Raw genomic sequence first — 22,584 nt, forward strand, 5'->3', positions numbered from 1 at the left:
TACACACAGGAACTCCATTAACAATTTAACATTCACAAAATGCAGTTTTAAAAAAGTCGTCCTAACATATTCTTGCATATCATACCAAAGGGAATCAGCTGATGGTAAGCTCTTTTCTCTCTCTCTCTCTCCAACCTAGACAAACTCCACCTAGCAGCATCAAACACTTGGACAAGCCAACCCACAAACCTCTTCTTCAAAACCCCCAAACCAACTGGACCACTCAGCTGCAGCATAATGCAGTTCAAAGCTTCAGTGTTAAACCATTTCTAAACCTACACCATTACTGTTTCCCAAAGCATGATCCAAGGTACCAATCCTGAAAATTACTCCAAGGGCTCCATGTTGAGCCAACTTGGAGATACATTCTATATTCACGTCTAGAAATTCAGAATGCCCCCTTATCACATCACAGTCTTGCTTGACCACTATAATCTACACTCCTTCAGAAGCAACAATTTGGTGAAATGTTAGTGTTCTAGAAATTGGTCAGGATTCTCACTGGGGAAATTTCCATTCTAGGGAAAATGGAATCATGCAACACAAACTCATGGAAGTGTTATTTCCCAAATCAGTGTCTTTTAAAAATTCTGCTTTACTAACTCAAAGAGTTCCTTTATGTAAAGTAGACCAGCCTTCAAATCACATGCCAACTCATTATTTTCTGCCTCTTGTTTTTGCCAACAGAACTTTCCTTCTCTTTCAGTCGGTTAAATTCACACCTCTTTATAAGTGAGCATCTATATCCACTGGCACAATTTCAAAGTACTCAGCCCTAAGTACTGCAATTTAGTGTTAAGTATTCTATGTATCATCTGACACTCTTCCAAACATTTTATTGGACATTCCACTCGCCCAGTGTGTGGGATTTTGATATCATTAACGCCTTCAAGCAGAGGGAGAAATGAAGGTGCATGTGAAACTACTCAGAGGGTCAAGTCAGCTCAGGAATCTAGAACATGCTACCTGCTGCCGGCTCTTAACAGCTCCTTCTGAGTCTGCAGCTTAGCACATAAATGCATTTGCTCACAAGTGTGCACTAGCTCAGTGGCTCCTTCCGGAACACAGATGATAGTATCAGTTTAATGAAATCCAGGCCCACCACAACGGAGGGCCCCAGAGTTGTTTTTCCTGGGGTCTGGAAAAGTGCCTAGTTGTAAGGGTTTAAAAGAGCATTTGTGCAATGGTTTACATACTTGGTTTGCAGATTCAATTGAGGAGGTTTCCCAACTTCTTGAAAGAACTGAGCCTGTAATTAAACTACCATGAAATGGTGGTTGGAGCCGCAGCGCACACCAGCAGGCTTGGGTTACAACTGCAGTGAAATGGTGGATTCAAATGCCTGGAATATCCTGACTCCAAAAACTAAACTCAATAAAAGCTTTATTGAACACGTTTTTAAACAGACACCCAACCACAATCCAGTAACTTTCTAACTAATCCTCACTTACCAAAGGTTAGTATAACCACGGTGGTCTCAATTCAAATCATAAAGCCTTGTCCGAGTACCATATCCAACCCCAAAAGCTCTAACTTTTCCGAGACCACAGCACTTCCGTCTGTCTCCCAAGAAGGTAGCAACGGCCTGCAAGTGCCGATTCAAACATGGCCAATTTCATTATACAACTGAGGGGATGCAAAGATTCCAAATTGGTCACTCCTCTACTGCAAAACAAAACCGGCTTGCCCCCTCAAAAAAAGCACAAGATATATTGTTTCCGGGTTGGTTATGAAACTGGAAAACACTCTCCTTCAGAAACATAACGTGCAGGGCTTCAGATTACTGGGAAAAATACCTCTCTTGTTAGCAGAGGTGGGGATCATTCCTAATGCCTGGATTATGGAGTCGATGTCTTAAACAGCTGTTATCCCTTCCAAAGCATGTAAAACAGAGAACTACCAAGTAAGAACTTGCACAAACTAATTTTACCATAAAAGACCTCTCTGTATATTTAAAAGTGAGTATAACTTTAGAACTATACTCTAAAAAGAATCATGGTTTATACAAATTTTTAATGGCAAGCTCACAAAACGAATTCCCAGCAATGTGCAATTCTTCAGATTGGAGTCAAAAGGAGCATGATCAAGTTCAATTAAGAATCTATTGCAGGGGCTAGCCCGGTGGCTCAAGCAGTTAGAGCTCCATGCTCCTAACTCCGAAGGCTGCTGGTTCGATTCCCACATGGGCCAGTAGGCTCTCAACCACAAGGTTGCCGGTTCAATTCCTCGACTCCTGCAAGAGATGGTGGGCTCCGCCCCCTGCAACTAAGATTGAAAACGGCACCTTGAGCTGAGCTGCCTCCCGGATGGCTCAGTCGGTTGGAGCGCATCCTCTCGACCACAAGGTTGCCGGTTCGACTCCCGCAAGGGATGGTGGGCTGTGCCCCCTGCAACTAGCAATGACAACTGGACCTTGAGCTGAGCTGCACCCTCCACAACTAAGTTTTAAAGGACAACAACTTGACTTGGAAAAAAGTCCTGGAAGTACACACTGTTCCCCAATAAAGTCCTGTTCCCCTTCCCCAATTAAAAAAAAAAAATCTAAAAAAAAAATTTAAAAAACTAAAAAAAAAAGAATCTATTGCAGAGTTAGGGGAATGGGATTTAAAGGAAAAAAAAAATTCCCAACACAGCAAAAGAGCATCCTGAATGAAGGCAGACTCCAATGAGGACCTCCTCCAAGTAGTCCTACGACATTTTAAAACGCAATTAAGGTACCAGAGAAAACCTACAGGTCAAAAAATGCCTTCCCAAAGTTGTTCAATTCTGTCCAGGAACCTCCTGGCTACTTGGAAGCACAAGGAGTGTGAGGCTCAAATGTGCTGAGCGAGAACTGGGTAGAAATACACCTTGTAAATGCCGATAAGGAGCTCAGCTTTACCCAGAGGGCAATTTGGAGGACCGACCGAAGATTTTAAACTGGGAAAAGGGGAGCTATCTGTTGAGTTCTGATGATCCAGCCCTTCCCAAAAATGGAGACAGAGAGATTGTGGCCAAGAAATGTAGCAAGGGAAAAGGTGAGCAAGGAATTTGAGTGTGCCGGGACTTAATGACTTGCGGATTGGGGCTGGGGTGGGTAGGTGCCCCCCCAAAGGCTTCAGATACAAGGGCTTTTCAGTTTTTAATGAGAATTCTATTATAGTGGTTCTGACTTAATCAGCAACAGAATTACTGGGATAAAACTGGTTTTAAAATGCAAATTCCGGGGACTCCTTCCTCTCCCAGACTGTGATTCAGTCAATCTAGAGTGGGGCCCAAGCAGGCGTTTTTCCCACTCCCAGTCACCAGCACCCCACCCCAGGCTTCACTGTTAAAGTGGGGGTGTGAATTCTTTATCACAGTGGTGGACAGGGATAATGACAGTGCTGAAAGATTAGGGAAAAGCTGCTTCTACTCTTGAACAACAAAAACACTACATGCAATTAAAACTGGATTGTTTAGGTTTTAAGCTTATAGTTACAGCTATTTAAAACACATGAAGATGTGAGTTACATAAATGTCTGATCACTGCGTTGCACACCTGAAACTAACATAATATTGTATGTCAACTGTAATTGAAAAGTAATTTTAAAAAAAGAGGAGAGAAGGGAGGGAGGGAGGGAAGGAAAGAATATGGTAACTGTGATTATGGATGTTAATAGCTTGATTATGGTCATTATGTCACAATGTATACAATATATCTAAATATCAAGTTGTACACCTTAAATATAAACAATTATTTGTCAGTTATACCTCAATAAAGCTGAAAATTAAAAAAAATAATAATAAAACACCTGAAGCCAATATGCTTCCAGCAGAAAGCAGCTCAACAAATGCATGGAAGCGTGGGAGCCTCATGGATGGGCCAAAGGTTCAGGAAATTAGGGAGGGTCACCTGAAGCCACAAGTTCAATTGAAATGGAAGCGCTGGCCATGCCATCTGCTAACCAACCCCAGTGCAAACTTTGGAGGAAGCCATCCTCCCTCCGTGCCTATTGATTTGTGCATAATGAAGACTTCCAAAAAGGACCAGGGAAATTTTGCTGATATTTTGTCATCTTACACTGGGGTTTCTTTACCCCAGCACTACTGATATTTTGGGCTCCCAATGCTGTGGGGGCTGTCCTGTGTCCTCTAGGATGTTTAATAACACCCCTGGTCTACTGGATGCTAGTAGTATCCCCAGGTGTGACAACCAAAAATGTCTCCAGATATTACCAAACGTCCTGGGGGAGGGGGTGAGTGGAGAGAGAGCGGGCTTTTCAGAATCACTGCCCTATACTGAGAGAATTCGCAGTTGCTGAATTAACAAAGGCCCTGGAATCAAATAGACATGGCTTTGAATCCCAGCTACCCACCCCATTCATACGATGAAAAACTGCAATGGGCCTATTTATTCATCTTTAAAATGGGGATAACAGGACCCACCATCCAGATTAGGTAAAATAACACGTCATGTGCTTAGGGCAATGCCTAGCCCAGGAGGCATTTGATAAATATCAGCTTTTACATTTTCCAAGAGTTGTTTTGAAGAACCAGGAACATCTGCTTACAGTTCTGGCCTTGAGTGGAAACCTACTCCTCCTAAAAATACAATACACAGAAATGGCAGTCCCAGTTCTCTCTCCAGCTCCTAGGGGGTCCAAGCCTAGGGTGCATGAGTTCCTAAAGGGCCACCGAATACAATTCCGGGGATCTTTGAACTTGGACAGAAAAAATATATATCCTTATGTTTACTAACTGAAATATAGCATTTTCTTCAAGTATGCTAGTAAAACCACATTATCAACTATACCTGGCCACTGTCACTAATAAAATCACAGCTTTTTCTTATCACATCACAGATGAAATACCCATTTTCTCAGGTCTACTTCAAAATTATTAAAATTATTAGGCTTGCTGCTAGATCATGTTATTTGTTATTAAAGAAGCACAGGTTACTATGCCACATATTTGGGGTTAATTGGATATGTGCATTTTAAATAATTGAATTATTTTACACATTTAAAATTCTTATTCTAAGAACTCCACAGGCTTGCTTCCCTGATGAGTGTCAAGGCACAAAGAAATTGAAGAAACTCCTACCCTAAACCTTTCCACTAAGCCCAAAATTGCCAAGCAGCCTTCTGTTCTTATTAAACAAGATTTTTGCTGTGAAACGAATTGGTGAATTTCAGTGACACAGTCACTTTGCTTCCCTAACTATATAAAAAAGTATAGATCAGTGGTCCAAAAGACAGACAGAACTAGCTTTGCACCTTTACCGTAACATCAATTGGATCCATTTAAGCAGCACTTATCAGACATCTATGATGTTCCGCAACTGTGTCCATGATACACATCCTGGAGATCTGCCTTCAAAGATGCTCCCAGCCCAGAGGACAAGGACATCAAAAGGAAGATGGCTAGGGTGGCCAGATGGCTCAGTCGGTTGGAGCGCGTCCTCTCAACCACAAGGTTGCCGGTTCGACTCCCGCAAGGGATGGTGGGGCTGCGCCCCCTGCAACTAGCAACAGCAACTGGACCTGGAGCTGAGCTGCGCCTTCCACAACTAAGACTGAAAGGACAACAACTTGACTTGAAAAAGTCCCGGAAGTACACACTGTTCCCCAATAAAGTCCTGTTCCCCTTCCCCAATAAAATATACGGCCCACTGGGGAATACAAAAAAAAAATTTTTAACTAACATATATATGTGTATGTGTGTGTGTGTGTGTGTGTGTGTGTGTGTATAAATAAAAGGAAGATGGCTAGACCTTTCCAGTACTAACTGGCCAGCATAGACTATGCTGACAAGCAGAGGCCATACATACCTCACTCACCTCTGTATATCCAGCATGGTCACTGCCTAGCACATCTGACTAGAAACAAACCATGTGTCCTCCACCAGCCCAGAGATGCTTAAACTCTACAAACACAGGACATGTTTATTCTTGTTAGACTCAGGTTGAGAAATCACGAAATGTTTTCTGGACTCAAGTGTCCTCAGAGTCCAATAGTTCACTTACAAGGTGACCAGAGATTTTTTTTTTTTCAGCAAAAATTAAAATTTCCTGGGTTACCTCATCAGCCAGCACACTAAACAGGCACCACCCAGGCCAAATGTATAGTTGCCCTTAGTGGCCCAGTGACTGCTGGGTATTAGCGGGATTGCATGGGTAACTAAGTTCTATGGAATCACAATATAATAACATAGCGGTTTCAAATTTAATTCCATTAAAATCACATCACAGAACTGCATTAGGAAGGATTACTGACAAATGGGAAAAAGAACACGAATCCAGGCTCCACAGGCATTTGACTCACCCTTGAGTCACATCCAAGACTCATGCCAAGAGTAATGGTTTTTGACTCATTATTACCAATTAAAATAAATGTTTTTGGAGACCTCACAAGTGGCAGGTTTCTCACAAAGTGCCCCCTACTGAAAACCAAAAGAACCTAGTAGAGCCTAGTCTAGCCAGATCCCCTTATTTTACAAAGTGTGGATGGCTACTGACAAGTGAGGGTGACATGCCTCCCCCCAAATGAGGCGGGGAATACAGTAAGAATCAGACTTATCTTACTCCCAAAACACTTTTGTAGGGACGCAAGACCTATTATAACATAGATGCGTACATACACATCCCTCTCCGTAGTATTATTTCTTTCTAGAATGTTCTTTACCTTGTCATCAAAACTTTTAAGATTAGCAGGCTGGGAATTAAGAACAGCTGGGAATTCTCAATCTTTTTTCACTTTCTCTTCACACAACTGAAGTTAGATGCCACTTCCACACCTTGCTAACTCTGAACCTGCCAGGTTCTCCTGCTCCCTCCCAAACTGCACGTCCATGGTTCTGTCTCCACTGCCGGCCAGTGCCAGTTCAAAGTGTTCAAGTTCTCTTGTTTTTTCTTCATAGTTATGTGAAGGTTTCCCCCTACTTTTACAACAGAACACAGAAGCAGCCCATTGCATGCTATCCTTTCAACAGGCAACACCTGAATTAAGTTGAAAGCTGTTTAAGGGTTAAGGGAAGGACACTCAGACTGAGGAAAGTGCCAGAATCTCTGGGCCTCCTTAGACCCTAAAATTTCATGCTAAGTACAGGTGAGTGTTCACAGGTGCTTACCACCAGGGTCACTTCCTAGACTCACCTCTTAGCAGCTAGGTGACTTTGAACCACTATTCCTTCAAGCCTCACGCTCACCTCTATAATTGAGTATCCTAGACCCTTCACTGACCACTACCAGCTTTAACTAGCAGGGTAATTCAATAAAACCTTAGCTATCGCACACCCCACTAACTGCAAGCCCCAATCCCCACTTTATCTCCATATTCTTCCCAGCAGTCTCCCTTCCCTCCATCCTCACCTAAGAAATGTGGAAACTAAAAATGCTTTTTCTCCAAATCACTTCCCGACCACCCAAATACAGTGATATTACTCAACAACCTTGTAGTATTTTACAACACCTCCCTTAACATTAAAAGCCCTACGAAGTGTTCACTGTTCTTCCCCCCCCCCCTTTTTACCCACGGGGAATATGAGACTGAGGCTGAGAAATAAGGCCAAATCACGTGCAGAGCCAATCAAGAACAGGGCGCAAACCTAGATCTTGCTCCAATCCTCAGTCTTTTTATTAACACTGTGCCTCCGGAGGTCCTTTAAGTTTGGGGGAGAATATGCAAAGTAAGTACTCCTAAGTTCAAAAACGGGAAGAGAAATTGAGAAAGTCAGTGTTTTAAATAACAAAAAAGGCTGATCCATCTAATTCAAGGAAAAAGCAGGATATGGACGAGATGCTCTAAGTGGGACGTACGGAACGCGCAGATTCAAGTCTGCAGCACTCGTACGTTAAACAGCCACCAGAAAAGACGACCCGCAGTCCTACCCCTCCCCCCACTTATAAGCACCCAGAAAGCATGCAAAATACCCCTCCCCCCATAATTCCCGCACACAGTTCCAACTTCCCCAGCGCACTGTTCAGGTTGCCTCAGTTTTCCGAGCCTCCCCGATTCCGAGAGTTGTGGTTCCCGCGCCCAGACTTCATCCCCCACCCCCATAATAATAATAATCGTTTCCTTTTCCCGTCCCCCGTCCCTTTCCGGGCGATCGTCTCCTACGCAGTCGCCTAAGAATTCTGCAAGCGCGGCGCGGTCCTTTCTCAGCCCGAGCTCCCGCGAGGGGAGCCCCCGTCCCCGAGGGCGATTTACCCGCCTCGGAAAATGGGAAAAGGTCACGCGGGCGGCTCCGCGCGAACCACACCTCGCTCTGCCGCCGCCCCTGCACTCCGGTCCTATGGGGGGGGGGCCGCGAACGTGGAAGGGGGGTGTTCCTCTCGCGCCGGGCAGCGCGAAGGGGACCCCGGCGGGGGCAGTCAAGCCCGCGTGGTGCGCGAGTGGACGACCTGGGACCCGAAGGGCGGCTCCGCTGGGAGGGGGACCCGGCGCGGCCCCTCCAGGCCCCACGGTGCGGCCGGGACGGAGCGCGGCGCGAACTAGAGCGCGGCCTCCGCCCGGCCGCCGGTGCACGCGGTCCCGCAGCGCGCATTGTTCAGCCGGCGGCGTGCGCCCCGCCCGGCGCCCGCCGGCCCCAGCCCTCTGGGCGGCGGGGGCTGCCGGGCAGGTGGTGGCCGCGCGCCCTCACCTTTGGCGCCGAGCATGAAGTCGAGCGTGCTGTGCCGTGCTGCTGCCATAGTGAGGCGAGGCCCTGGGCCATGCCTGGGGGAGGCGGCCACAGGAGACTGGGGGGCCGTGCGGCGGGTCAGGCTGCGGCCAGTGGGGACTGCGCCGCGCCGCGGAAGCTGAGGATAGGAGGTGGGAGGGACCGCCGGGAGCCACCCGGGGAGCAGGGGCGGGGTTGGGCCCGCCTCCGGGAGGGAGGAAGCGCGGATGCCCGCAGCCCCGAACTTAGAGCGCAGGGGGGTGAGGCCTCGCTAATGCAATGGTGGAAACGTGGGCGCCGTGCTCCCTGGCGTGCGTCACCAATGGCCGCGCCCTGAGCCTAGGATCCGGCGGGCGCTCCAGCCATCCGTTAGGTCACCTTAGGTTTAAACAGCGCAGCACGACTTCCGGGGGGAGCCCACCCCCTGTGCTTCCCCCGAGACCAACCCCCAACCCAAGGCCCCTCTTATTTCCTGGCCAAGTCAAGAAAATAAAATGCAAGGATCCACCCTGTAGTCTAAAAGTACTGTACTGCCGCATTTTTCTTAACTCTACAAATGCTACAGTTAAACCCATTAGAATTATTGTTACCATTATTACTAGCAAGAGTTGGCTATGCATTTCAGGACCAAATGGGAAGCTCCTGGGCACTTAGATTGCCTACATTTTCAAACAAAGTGGGAATGGGGTGAGAAGCAAGTGAGGGTTAACGTTGTTAATGTTGATTTGGGAAATTACAGATTCTGGAGCTGCTCCTCCATCACTCGTGCCTCTATTCTTGGCAGTGAACCTTTACGCTGTGTGCTTGTCTTTGACTTTGGGGTTCTGCTAGTGTTCAAGGTGTGGCAAAAGAGAGAACACTCAATGTCTGTACATTAAAGCCCTCCTTTATTACACTGACAATATCACTGGGCAAATGCCTCCATCATCCCGTCAGTCTTTTGTACCTCTCTCGGCATTCAGAAGCTCCACGGGAATTACTGTATTGGCTGGACAAAGTTTAGATCAGTGAACTCACGTATCTTCACAAAAGCACAAGAACCTAGGTAAAGTCATGTTTCCTGCAGGCAGCCCCTAGTGCTGTTTTGCTGAGTCCTTCACCTTTCTCCAAGCACTGGGTAATGTCTTCACAAGTGTTCTTCAATAAACCATCTTGTTAAGAACTGGATCCACTTTTTAGTACCTGCATTAATTTTTTTCCTAGTACTCTCGGCCACTTGTTTGCTGTTCTACATGTTTTCCCTTCTGTGGTTCCCAGGTTCTCAATTTCTTTAGCTACTCTGCTATCTCAGCCTTCAATCTCTGCACTTCAGACTGCAGCTCCTGCTTTCTTCCTGGGACAGTCTCCAGTTCTTGCCATCCTGTGGAGTTAGGTCACTGGAACTGTAAGTTGTCCTCAGCCACACTGCAGGGGTAGTGGGGCTCCACAGGTCTCAAGAGTGCCTCTTCCCATTCAGCAGCAAGGTGGACCTCTGGTGCAGATAACCTGTGCAGTGGCACAGGCAAGGGCTCAGAAGAGCCCTGCACTTGGTTTAATGCTCTACTCTCACTGTCTTGAAATTTGCTCTACTCTCACTGTCTTGAAATTCTTAATAATTTTTTTTAACTTTTATTTATTTTAAATGTGTTTTTTCAGGACCCATCAGCTCCAAGTCAAGCGGTTGTCCCAATCTAGTTGTGGAGGGCGCAGCTCACACTGGCCCATGCGAGGATCGAACTGGCAAACCTGGTGCTACTAGCATCCCGCTCCAATCAACTGACCTCACCGGCCGTCCCAAATTCTTAATAATTTTTGAACCAGGAGCCCAGTGTCTTTGTTTTGCATTGGGCCTGTCAATTATGTAATCAGTCCTGCTCAGCAGCTTGTGTCCTGCTGCGCAGGAGGCAGCGACCAGTGCTAGTGCCTCACCTTGCTTCTGCAAGGTTCAGAATAGACAGAGATGAAAATCCTTGAGCTGCTTTGCCATGAACTAATCAGATATCCATAACAAAAGTGGAATTTAACAAAAATGCTTCATGATGTTAGTAGAACATCAGAGATAAATGGGCCTCGAATGGAACTGACGTTGGGGTAGTTTTAGGAGTTATTGTAAGGATGTTCTCAATGCATATATCACCTACCCATGACACAATCCTGGCAAGATTGTTAAAGGTAGGACATATACAGGAACCAAGGGCTTGAGGCTTCTTTAAACATCTCCATCTGGGCTATGAGTGCCTATTTGCGTGTTCTCATTGCCTGGGTTTTATAATCTAGGCCCCTGGTTTCAAAGCCTGTTACAGGACAAATAATCACTTTGTGGGAGTTACTTGTTACAGTTTCTGGGAATTGCCCGAATCCTGCAACAAAAAAGCAGGAGTTACTCAACTACAGCCTGCATTCCAGAAGCAACTTCCTAATCAACAAAATCTTGGCAATGATGAAAATGTGGATATCATGGATGTCCTCTGGACCGACCTCATCTGCTCTTGGCCAAAAAGGAGGCTTAAGACAGAGAAAAGCAGCCCCGACCATCCATCCGGGAGCTGGGCAGGCACTTTCCTGTTGAACATAAGCAATTTCCCAGAACACCAACATCTGACAAGGCCACTCTGTGACCAGGATGGGACAAGACAAAAACAAGACCACTCAGTAATCATGTCTGAACACGGACAAAGCATGAACCTTGTCCAAACCACAAACGTCACCAAACATCCCCCAGTCTCAGCTAATGAGTGACTGCTGCTACTTTACTCATCACAGCCTCTGTCTAGTCTTCCCTGCTTCCAGGTGAGATTTATTAAGACACCCAATCATGGAATTACCCCTGCTTCCTGCCAGCATCCGGTCCAAAGCAATGCCCAGCTCCCTTCGCCGCTCCCTAAAAGCACCTGATACAGGCCCAATCCTGTGTGTGGTCTTTTCTGACAACCTCTTGCTGCGATGCCCTCATGGTGCCCCAAGGTGTGCGTTCTCCCTCACTGCAAGGAGAAAATCTACTTGTTCCATTGGTGTATCCCTGGGGGTGAGTGGCTGGAGGGCAGTAAGAATAGTGACTGCCATCTGGAGGATCGAGTCTCCCAGGCAGACTGCGCCTCCCGTTCCTGGCGCAGCTTCTCACGACCCTTCTGAAACTGAGCTTTCATATGTATAAACTGCTCCATTACCTTATGGAGAGTTTCAGCGGATGCCAAACCCTGCTCGCTGAGCCATGTGTCATGCAGGGTGTCACACGGGGTCTCTGGTCCCGCTCCCCACCTAAGAACGCAGGATATGGTGAGGCCTAAAAGGAACACCCATGGAGCCATAGATAAGAGAGTCATACCACTATATTCTCACTGGCGGCTGGGTGAGACACACAAAGTTGGAGCCACACCATCCGCAATCTGCCGTCTGCTTTTCTGCCGGCCAACCAGCCAACCAACAAACGCAGCCACGGCAGTTACATCAGCAGTCAATTGGCCAACCGGCTACAGCCAACGGCAAATCACCACCCGAGCCAGCACGTTCCCCACCCCCCCACGTGAGGCCGAGAGCCTGGAAACTGCTCTCTGGGACTCTGTCCCCACAGTGACAATAAGATGAAGTCAATGCTTGGAGTAAAAAACAATTGGTGACCCTCTTAGCAAAACTAAGTATAGCGTCAGGTATTACTTTTATCTAAAACTCACACTCACATGGACCTACCTGCATATTCACAGTCAGGCCAACTTAAACATTTCCAACAGAGTTTTTATATATAAACTCTGAGGAAGAATCATACTGTCCTGCACGGTTAGCAACAATAACTATCAACTGGGAAGAAGGAAGTTGAAATGGAAAAGAGCCCTCCATTAAAAAGGAGAAGGTGGTGCTGGTGGGGAAGTGGAGTACTAACTGGACATGTCCCCAGGCTGTAAGAACCTGGAGGCCAGCCATTACGCTGCTGTCCCAAACCTTCCTGGGGAAGAGAGATGGGGAGCTGGCAGCCCTTAGCAGCTGCACCTGCCATCAAAGCTAGTACTTTTTGTTTTACTCTTTTGTTTTTTGCTTTTTCACCAGTTCCTTTGGGACCATGGGAGACATTCTGCTTCCCTGTCCCCTGTGTTCAGGTGTGATGAAAGCACTTTCTCTCTTAAAACACCTGGCCTTAGCTATTAGGGTTAGAATGGCTGATAGAAATCTGGATGCCTCCCTCGCCATTTCTCAGATGAATGTGGGCTTCACCTGGCTAGTTAAACACAATTAAATTCCTTATTAAGAATAGTGTGTAACCAAGAGTGGCCTGGAATCTTTCACACAAGGTTTCTCAACTTAGCTGCACGCTGGAATCACCAGGGGACTTTTAAAAATGGCACCTGCCTGAGCCCCAGCCCACCTGCAGCTCAGGCACCAAGCTTGTTAAATAAATAAATAAAAACCCAGGAGTTTCTATGTAAGGCCAAGGGTGCCGGTGCCAAGTCTAGAAGCAGTGTGAACCACAATAGATACAACTCCGCATACGTGAGGATGGCTCTAATATAGGTAAATAAGTAAATCTTAAAAATCAGAAAATAAATGTTGGTGAGGATGTGGAGAAATTGGAACCCTCATGCATTGCTGGTGGGAATGTAAAATGGGCAGCTGCTGTTGAAAACAGTCTGGAGGTTCCTCAAAAAGGTTAAACAAAGTTACCATATGACCCAGCAATTCTACTCTTGGGTATGTACCCAAGAGAATGGAAAACAGGTATTCAAAAAAAAAAAAAAACTTGTACACAAATGTTTATAGCAGCACTATTTACAATCGCCATACTTGGAAACAACCAAATGTCCATCAATAGAGGAATGGATAAGCAAAATATCATTCAGCCATAAAAAGGAATGACATACTAGAACATGCTATAACACAGATGAACCTTGAAAACATGCTAAGTGAATTAAGCCAGCCACAAAAGGAGAAATAATGTATAATTCCATATGAAATGTCCAGAAAAGGTAAATCCACAGAGATAGAAATTTGGTTAGTGGTTGCCAGGGGCTGGAGAGGAGAGAAGGGAGGTGACTGCTTGATGGGAATGGGGTTTCCTTTTGGGGTGATGAAAATGTCTTGGAATTAGATACAAGTGGTGGTTGCCCAACTACCAGTACTAAATACCAATGAATTTTTCACTGTAAAATGGTGAATTCTATGTTATGTGAATTTTACCTCAATTGTTTTTTTAAAAAAACTTGTAGCCAAACCAAGTTTTTAAGGTCAAGCTGTATAGAATTTTTTATTATGTGAACTTCATCACCTGAAGCAAATTTCAAGTAAATGTCTAATGGGAGGAAGGTGAAGTGAGGTGTTCGCAAAAAAAGAAAAAACCCAGCAAAACTAAAGGCTGCTGGGAAACCAGCCTCATGGTTGCAGTCTTCCCAGAGAAAAGCACTCCTCAGCCTCAAAAGCTAACTTATTTCATCCTTACAATGGCCCTGGGGGGAGGTGCAATTATCCCCACTTTACAAAGGAGTTAACGAAAGCACAAGGAATTTAGGTTGCTAGAAAGTGGTAGAGTCAGGACTTGAACCCAGGCAGGTGGCTCCAGAGTTGGCGGGCTCTTCAGTCCTTCCTGGTGCTGCCTCTGATTGCCCTGCCTGTTGTCTCAGTGTCCTCACTTTTCTTACAGCTCCCCAAAGACAAGTTGTGTGAGTCTGCCTGCTTCCCTCCCCATCAGGGAGTGTGTCACTGGAGAGAGTGTCCCTCCTTCTCTACTCCCTGGAGCTATTGCCTATCTCCACCAAACAATTTCTGGGGTGAATTTCTACCCCACCTCTTACTAGCTGTGTGACAGTGGACTGGTTCATCAACCTCTCTGTGCCTCCTTCCCACCTCTGTAAAATGGAGCTAATAACTGTACCCATCTCATAGAGCTGTTGTGAGGATTAAGGGATTAAGTGAATAAATACATGATAAGCACAGAGGGCAGTATCTGACACATGACATGTATTTGGTAAACGGGAGGTAGCTACAATGATGAGAATGCTGATATTATTATTAAGGTATACCCTACCCTAGCCACCAAGCCCCTTCAGGACTCCTGACTTTTCCACCCTCATGCTCCCAGTGCTTGGTGCCATCGTGTTTGGCACACAGTAGGCCCTCAATATCTGTCTTTTGAAATGAACTGAGGAATAGAACATCATGCTCAGCACCCCAAAGGACCCTAAGCAGAGACCAACTTCTCTGGGGTCAGGTGTTGGGGAAGGGAGATGAGGGTGACAGCCTACCCATGTGACCTCCCCAATCTGTTCCTCATCATTCAATGCATAGTCCTGACCACCAGGGTGCCGGGCAATCCACAGCCCATTCAGAAGCTCTTTAACAGTTCATTGGTACAATTTTCTGGATGATTATTTACGAAAAGTAAATGACAAAAAAAAGGTTTTCCTCAAGACATTTCAAGCCAGCACCCCCAGTGCCAGTCACTTGTGTCCTCCCTGACCCTGTTAGAACTAGCATGTAGTACACAAAAGGATGAGAAATCGGTTCCTGCTATTACCCTACAGGCACTTTCCTCACCCCTGCAGATTCAGTGCCCTGAAACATGCCTGCACACCCCCATATGGTTCCTCCAGTTTGAGAAAGCCTGACTTAGAGGGAGGATTGGCAGCCTGACACTACTTCACTCAGCCCTGAGAAGACACACCAGGCCAGCGTTTCTTAAGAGAACCTCCACTTGAGACTCTTTACAAAGCCCTCATATCTCCACGTGAAGTGCTCTCCAGCCTACCCCTCTCCCTCCTTTCCTCTCATTTCCAACAAGGAATGGTTTGTTACAGGGAAGGGAGACTTAATCGCTGTAATGCATTAGCTAAGTGCTTCAAATAATGACACAATAAAAATTGTTACCAAAGGCAATATAATAATAAAGCACGTTTGGGTCCAGAAAAGTAATGCCCTGATTTCTTGTCTGAATGTAGCATTTACTACAGCTGTACTCAAAGATGTGACTAAATTCTCAACTGTTAGTGCTAGTTACACGTTTTTTTTTTCTGTAAGACTGATTCTTTTCTTCAATAGTCACTAGACAGGCAGTTTACAGAATGATTAGGATCAGGGCCTTTTGTGGGTCCGTCTGAATCCTAATCTTGATTCTTCCTTTTGCTTGCAGATAACCTTTGGCAAATGATCTCTCTAATCTTTGGACGTTTCTTCATCTGTGAAGGAGGTATCATAACAGCACCTCTTTCACAAAATTGTTCTGAGGCTTAAATAAATTAATAGAAGTAGAGCACAGTGCCTGGCATGTAGAAAGCTCCATGGAAGGATTAATTATTAGTATTAATGAGTTAAGACTGATGCTTAACTGGTAGTTTCCTTTGCCCCAGTCCAAATGGTGGGTACCGGGGAGTTTATAAGGCAATTCCCATTTCAGTTACCATTTCCCTACAGTAGAGCTAAAAGATTTCTAAAGCCCACAGAGGGTCCACTTATCTTTAAATATATATGATATAACTCAGCAGTCGGAGGCAGTCTCAGAAGCTGATTGCAGTGGGATTGGATGTGAGCTGCCATTTCCCAGCATGGCAGCACCATGCCCTTTCACCCGCCAGACCCTTGGGTCCTTGTCCTTACCTGAAACACCTCCTTTCTCCAGTGGAAAAGCCCACATGTGAGCATTCAAGGCCCAGCTCAAGTGCCACCCGCAGCCCATTCGCTTGCTCACCTATATTCCCACAGAACAGCGGTCAGCTCTCCAGTGAAGCACTTTCCTCCCTGCATTAATGGCAGCATGCTAGTGCCCCTCGAACTTGACCTATGTCTCTCTCCAGCCAACCCTCCTTCCTTAATGGGGCTAAAATCCAGAAAGTTTGAGGGACCATCCCAAGGTCAGGTGTCTGTTAGTGAAATGAAGGTTCAGGGACCAGGACCCTGGTGCCCCAGTTCCCAGGCCAGGGCTATTTTCTTTAAACTACATTGTCCTCATGTCCAGCTTCCATTATGGAATGTCCTCTATGGGCTACAGTATTTGTAAAGTACTGTGAGTTCTTTACATATGTCATTTGTAATCTTTACAACCCAGCAAAGTTGTTTCCCCTGTTTAAAGACGTAGACCCCGAGGCCAAGTGACTTGCTCAAGGCCACATGCCAGTCTGTGGCAGAGCAAGGCTTGGAGCGTAATTCAGTCTGACTCCAAAGTCAGGAGAATTTCTAGTCTACAATGTTGCTGCTCAGTCATGGAAATGAGAGCAGAAAAAAAAAGCACTGAATGGGTCATTTAAAACACACTCATTCTACATGCAGACAATTGTTGCTTTAAGTAAAGGATAGAAGAAAAAGAGAGATTACATTTTGGCATGCAAAGGCAAAACAATAAATATTTTTTTTCCTGTTCCTGGATCTCATTGCAGCTTCTTCAAAGCAAGTGAATTTATGCATGTTGACACATCTCTTATTTCAAAATCTTATTTGGCTCGGTTTTCAGCTTCTTCCCCTTGGCACAACCAATCCCGTGACTCCCCTCTGTCATGCTCTGAGAATCTGCCTAAAATCATTATGCAGCAGTTACTGCTAAGATCCACACCGGAAATGATAATTCAGTGCTCTCCACTAAGCTATAGGTTTCTTCTGGTTTTATAGCATATGGCCTGGCATATCACCATGTTAATCATAAGGGTCTTACATTTTAAGGATATATTGATATTACTATTTAAAACTATGTTCATTGGGGAGCACCTTTCTAGTTGATAGATGGGATGCTGACCAATTCATGAATCACTGAAAGCCAATTACATCTTTAAAAAATTAATAAAAAAACAAAAATATGTTCATCGCATCAGGAAATTTGTCCTTTAATGATCTTAAATCACAGCTTTTCAAAATTATTTACAAATATATAGTTTTCTCATTTTTGTCTGAAGTAGTAGATTTTGTTTCAATCTAGGTATACCTATTGACATTAAAACTCCATAAGTGAAAATCAGTGTATATTATTTTAAACTTGCTTCCTTTAAAAACACCAGGTTACTGCACTTTGGCTATTTGCAATTAATCAAAAATAACTTAGAAATTTTACATTATCATGCTTGTGCAAAAAAGAAAATTGTACTGCAAAGCAAGAAGTCTGCCAAATGGGAAAAATAAAGCTAAAGAACATTCTGTTGCTGTACAATTGGTAAGATCTTCAATTGGGCCACACCAACATCATGTGCCTCCTGCTGTGGTGTACTGAGAAGGACCCAACATCCCTTCTGTGGTCTTCTTGCCAAAAATGCACAACCTAAATCTAATTATGAAGAAATATCAGACAAACTCAAACTAAGGGATCTTCCACAAACTAAGGGATCTTCCTACATCCTCCAAAAAGTGTCAAGGTCAAGAAATAAAGAAAAGCTGAGGAACTGTTCCAGATGAAAAGAAACTAAGGAGACATTACAACTAAATCACAATATGTGACTCTGGATTGGGTCCTGGACCAGGAAAGAAAAATAGCCATAGTGGATATTATTGGGACAATTGACAAAAGTGGAACAAGGGCTTTGTAGCAACATTAAATTTCCTGACTTTGATTAGTGTACTGTAATTACATAAAAGAATGTCCTTGTTCTTAGGAATTACACCCTGAAACATTTTGAGTAAAGGGACATAATGTCTCCAACTAACTCATGGTTTGGGAAAAATATATATGCATGCATAAATAAAAATGGTAAAATATCAACAATGGTTGAGTCTGGGTAAAGGGTGTACAAGAGTTCCTTGTACTCTTTTTGCAACTTTTCTGTGTGTGCATTTAAAATTATATCAAAATGAAAGGTTGTCAAGAACAGTGAATGTATAGAAAATATATGAATGTTAAAAAGAAGGGAAAAAAGCAATGTTCCTGAAGTGTGTATAACACAGCAGCGTCTAAGACATGTTTAAATGTCACGGTAACAGGCAAGCTTGACTTAAGGGAAACAGTCTGCCTTTTAAACTGCAGGTTTGAGGAAAATAGAAGGTGGCTTTTTTGATACTTTGAGCCCATTGTTCACAGACTTAATGAAAAACCTCAGATTAAAACGTCATCCAGCCTCTGTCATTCTCAACCAGGCCTCCAGGTCACAGCTCATCTTCACTAACAACTTTGACACCTCAATTCAATACCTGCCTCATCCTAGGTGGAGTTTTGGCTTCTCTGTAGGAGATTGGGCCAAGGGCATGTCTCAGCTCCAGTAATTCTGGGTACTTGGGGTGGGAGATGGGAGGAGGCAGCTTCCTGTAAAGGCCACGGGCCACTCAGAATATATGTGTTTTGTCCTTTCTTTGATCATATCAAGACCTTCAGTCCCCGGACCACCCTATTTCCTCCTCACTTTATTACTCACCCCATTTCCGTTCACTCCCCCTAGTTAGTCATCACATCCTTAACACCCCTAGCCATAGTCCTTTCTCTCTGCAAATTCCCAACCCTGGATCAATTCAGCCTTTTACATTCTCATACAAACATATCTATTTCCCAACCCCCCCGCCCCCCCACCCCCACCCGCCCAATGTGACTGGGCTTTCACTCCATTTGGCAATCTGTGTTTACTTTTGCTTGGTTCTTTTATTACTTGGTCTTTCTTTGTTATTTTACATTGTTGAAACCTTTTCCTGTGGCTTCCATGACCTCACCATTTTCTGGTTCCCGCTACTTCTTTGACTTGACAGCTCCTTCACAAACTTCTTCACAGATTCTTCTCTCTCTGTTTTCTCTCTGTATGTTGAACTTCTGCAGGGTTCCATCCTTAGCATGTTTTCTCTCCTTACCCTGTACCTGTGGTTCTCAAACCTAGTTGCATATTAGAATCATGTGAGCTTTCAAAAATCATTTTGCCTGGGTCCCATTCTTGATTTGATTGACTGGTGGTATGGCCTGGGCATTGGGGGTTTTCAGTCCCTCCAAGTGATTGTAAGGTGCAGCCAAGGTGGAGAACTTCCTTTTCCAGGTGATCTCATCGACTCCTACAATTCTAGCCTCCCATATGCAGAAGATTCCTAAATTTCCATCCCTGGCTCCCACCTCTTCTCCTGAACTTTGGATCTGTCTATTGGTTATATTCACCCCCTACATAGTCAAAGTCAAATGACTAAACTCTTTGCCTTGCTCTCCAACTTGATCTTTAACTTGCAATCTCAAACTTGAGATATTGACACATTAGTAAATAGTGAATAAAAACAGACTCTGTACCACCATCCACTGAGCTGACCACATCAAAAACTTCGGACTCATTCTTTTTTTTTTTTTTAATTTATTGGAGTGACAATTGTTAGTAAAAGTACATAGATTTCAGGTGTACAATTCTGCATCACATCATGTATAAATTACATTGTGTGTTCACCACCCAGAGTCAGTTCTCTTTCCATCAACATATATTTGATCCCCCTTACCCTCATCTCCCACCCCCCTACCCCCCTTACCCTCTGGTAACCACTAAACTATTGTCTGTATCTATGAGGTTTTTTTGTTTTTTGGTTTTTGGTTTTTTTTCTTAGACGTTTATCATTTCTATCCCTCACACTGTGGACCCCCCGCCCCCCATCCACTATCTCTCTGACATCGCACCGAGCCATCCCATTTCCACTATCTCCACTCCCAATGCTGTACTCTGCCTATTGTAAATGTATACATACCTATATATACATATATATAATATTATAGTTGGCATTCATTATTTTTCAGCTTCAGGTGTACAGTACAGTGATCAGGCATCTACATCTTCCCTGAGATGGTCTCCCAAATTGGACACGTGTCTATCGGATACCCTACAAAATCTTTACAACATTATTCATTACATTCCCCAGATTAATTTTCAAAACCCCGTGGCCATCTTGTGGTTACTGATTGTTTTCTAATACCCTCACCTTCCCCCTTACCCCCACCCCCCCGCCCATCTAGCAACCCTCAGTTTTTCCTCCTTGTCTCCAAAACTGTTTCTGATTAGTTCATTCACTTATTCTTTTCTTTAGATTCCGCATATAAGTGTGATCATATGGTACTTATCTTTCTCTGTCTGACTTATTTCACTTAACATAATGTTCTCTAGGTCCATCCATGTTGTTGCAAATGGTAAGATTTCTTTCTTCTTTATGGCTGTGTAGTACTCCATTGTATAAATGTACCACATTGTCTTAATCCAGTCATCTACCGATGGGCATTTTGGTTGTTTCCATGTCTTACCTATTGTGTATAGTGCTGCAAGAAACATAGGAGTGCATAAAGATTTTTGAATTGGAGTTTTGGATTTCTCCGGATAGATACCTAGGAGTGGAATTACTGGATCATAGGGTAGTTCCATTTTCAGATTTTTGAGATACCTCCATACTGTTTTCCATAGTGGCTGCACCAATCTGCATTCCCACCAACAGTGCACAAGCGTTCCCTTTTCTCCACATCCGCGCCAGCACTTGTTGTTTGTTGATTTATTGATGATAGCCATTTTGACTGGGGTGAGGTGGTATCTCATTGTGGTTTTTATTTGCATTTCTCTGATGGCTAGTGAGGTTGAGCATTTCTTCATATGTCTGTTTGCCATCTGTATGTCCTTTTTAGAAAAATGTCTCTTCAAGTCCTCTGCCCAGTTTTTAATTGGGTCGTTTGTTTTTTTGGGAGTTGAGTGAGATTTTTATAGATTTGTGATATTAATCCCTTATCAGATATATCATTGGCAAATATCTTTTCCCATTCAGTAGGATCCCTTTTTGTTTTATTGATGGTTTCCTTTGCTGTGAAAAAACTTTTTAGTTTGACATAATCCCACATGTTTATTTTTTCTCTTACTTCCCTCGCACGAGGGGATATATCAGTAAAAATCTTACTCCGGGTAATGTCTGTGAAGTTTCTTCCTATATTTTCTTCTAAGTATTTTATGGTTTCAGATCTTACATTTAAGTCTTTAAGCCATTTTGAATTTATTTTTGTATATGGTGTAAGGAGGTGGTCCAGCTTCATTTTTTTGCATGTGTCTGTCCAGGTTTCCCAGCACCATTTATTGAATAGCCTGTCTTTACCCCATCGTACATTCTTGCTTCCATTGTCGTAGAGTAAATGGCCATATAGGCATGGATTTATTTCTGGATTCTCTATTCTGTTCCATTGATCTATGTGTCTGTTTTTATGCCAGTACCATGCTGTTTTGATTACTGTAGCCTTGTAGTATAATTTGATGTCAGGTATTGTTATACCTCCCACTTTGTTCTTATTTCTCAAAATTGCTGAGGCTATACGGGGTCTTTTATGGTCCCATATAAATTTTAGGATTATATGTTCTATTTCTGTGAAAAACGTCGTTGGTAGTTTGATAGGAATTGCATCGAATATGTATATTGCTTTAGGCAGTATGGACATTTTAACTATATTAATTCTTCCTATCCATGAACATGATATGTGTTTCCATCTATTTATATCTTCTTTCATTCCTTTCTTCAGTGTCTTATAATTTTCTGAGTACAGATCTTTTACTTCTTTGGTTAAATTTATTCCCAGGTATTTTATAGTCTTTGGAGCAATTGTAAATGGGATTGTTTTTTTAATTTCTCCTTCTGATGTATATTATTGGTATATGTATATTATTGGTATATACAAATGCAACTGATTTCTGAATATTAATTTTGTATCCTGCTACTTTACTAAATTCATCTATCAGCTCTAATAGCTTCTTGGTGGAGTCTTTAGGGTTCTCTATATACAGTATCATATCATCTGCATATAATGATAATTTTACTTCCTCCTTACCAATTTGGATGCCTTTTGTTTCTTTTTCTTGTCTGATTGCTGTGGTTAGAACTTCCAGCACTATGTTGAATAGAAGCGGAGATAGTGGGCAACCTTGCTTTGTTCCTGATCTTAGGGGGAATGGTTTTAGCTTTTCCCCATTGAGTATGGTGTTAGCTGTGGGTTTGTCATATATGGCCTTTATTATGTTGAGATATGATCCCTCTATTCCCACTTTCTTAAGGGTTTTTACCATAAATGGCTGTTGGATTTTATCAAATGCTTTTTCTGCATCTATTGATATGATCATG

At 43.9% G+C, this 22,584-nt stretch overlaps 1 protein-coding gene and 1 pseudogene across 2 annotated transcripts in view; both read right to left on the reverse strand.

The window, feature by feature from the left end:
- SMS (spermine synthase) overlaps positions 1–8,833 on the reverse strand; it is a 44,271-nt gene extending 35,438 nt beyond the window's left edge. The window contains exon 1 of one of the 2 annotated variants that reach the window (XM_033120080.1): positions 8,605–8,833. In XM_033120080.1, coding sequence (XP_032975971.1) covers positions 8,605–8,653 — 49 coding nt within the window. In that variant the 5' untranslated portion in view covers positions 8,654–8,833. Of the gene's footprint in view, positions 1–8,223; positions 8,456–8,604 lie in introns of those variants that run through there. The other variant, XM_033120089.1, reaches the window with a different exon arrangement.
- Positions 8,834–9,281: 448 nt separating this feature from the next.
- On the reverse strand, positions 9,282–19,305 carry LOC117020270 (cytohesin-1-like; annotated as a pseudogene).
- Positions 19,306–22,584: the final 3,279 nt, after the last annotated feature.

Source organism: Rhinolophus ferrumequinum, chromosome X, assembly GCF_004115265.2.
Source record: "Rhinolophus ferrumequinum isolate MPI-CBG mRhiFer1 chromosome X, mRhiFer1_v1.p, whole genome shotgun sequence".
Taxonomy (NCBI): Eukaryota; Metazoa; Chordata; class Mammalia; order Chiroptera; family Rhinolophidae; genus Rhinolophus; species Rhinolophus ferrumequinum.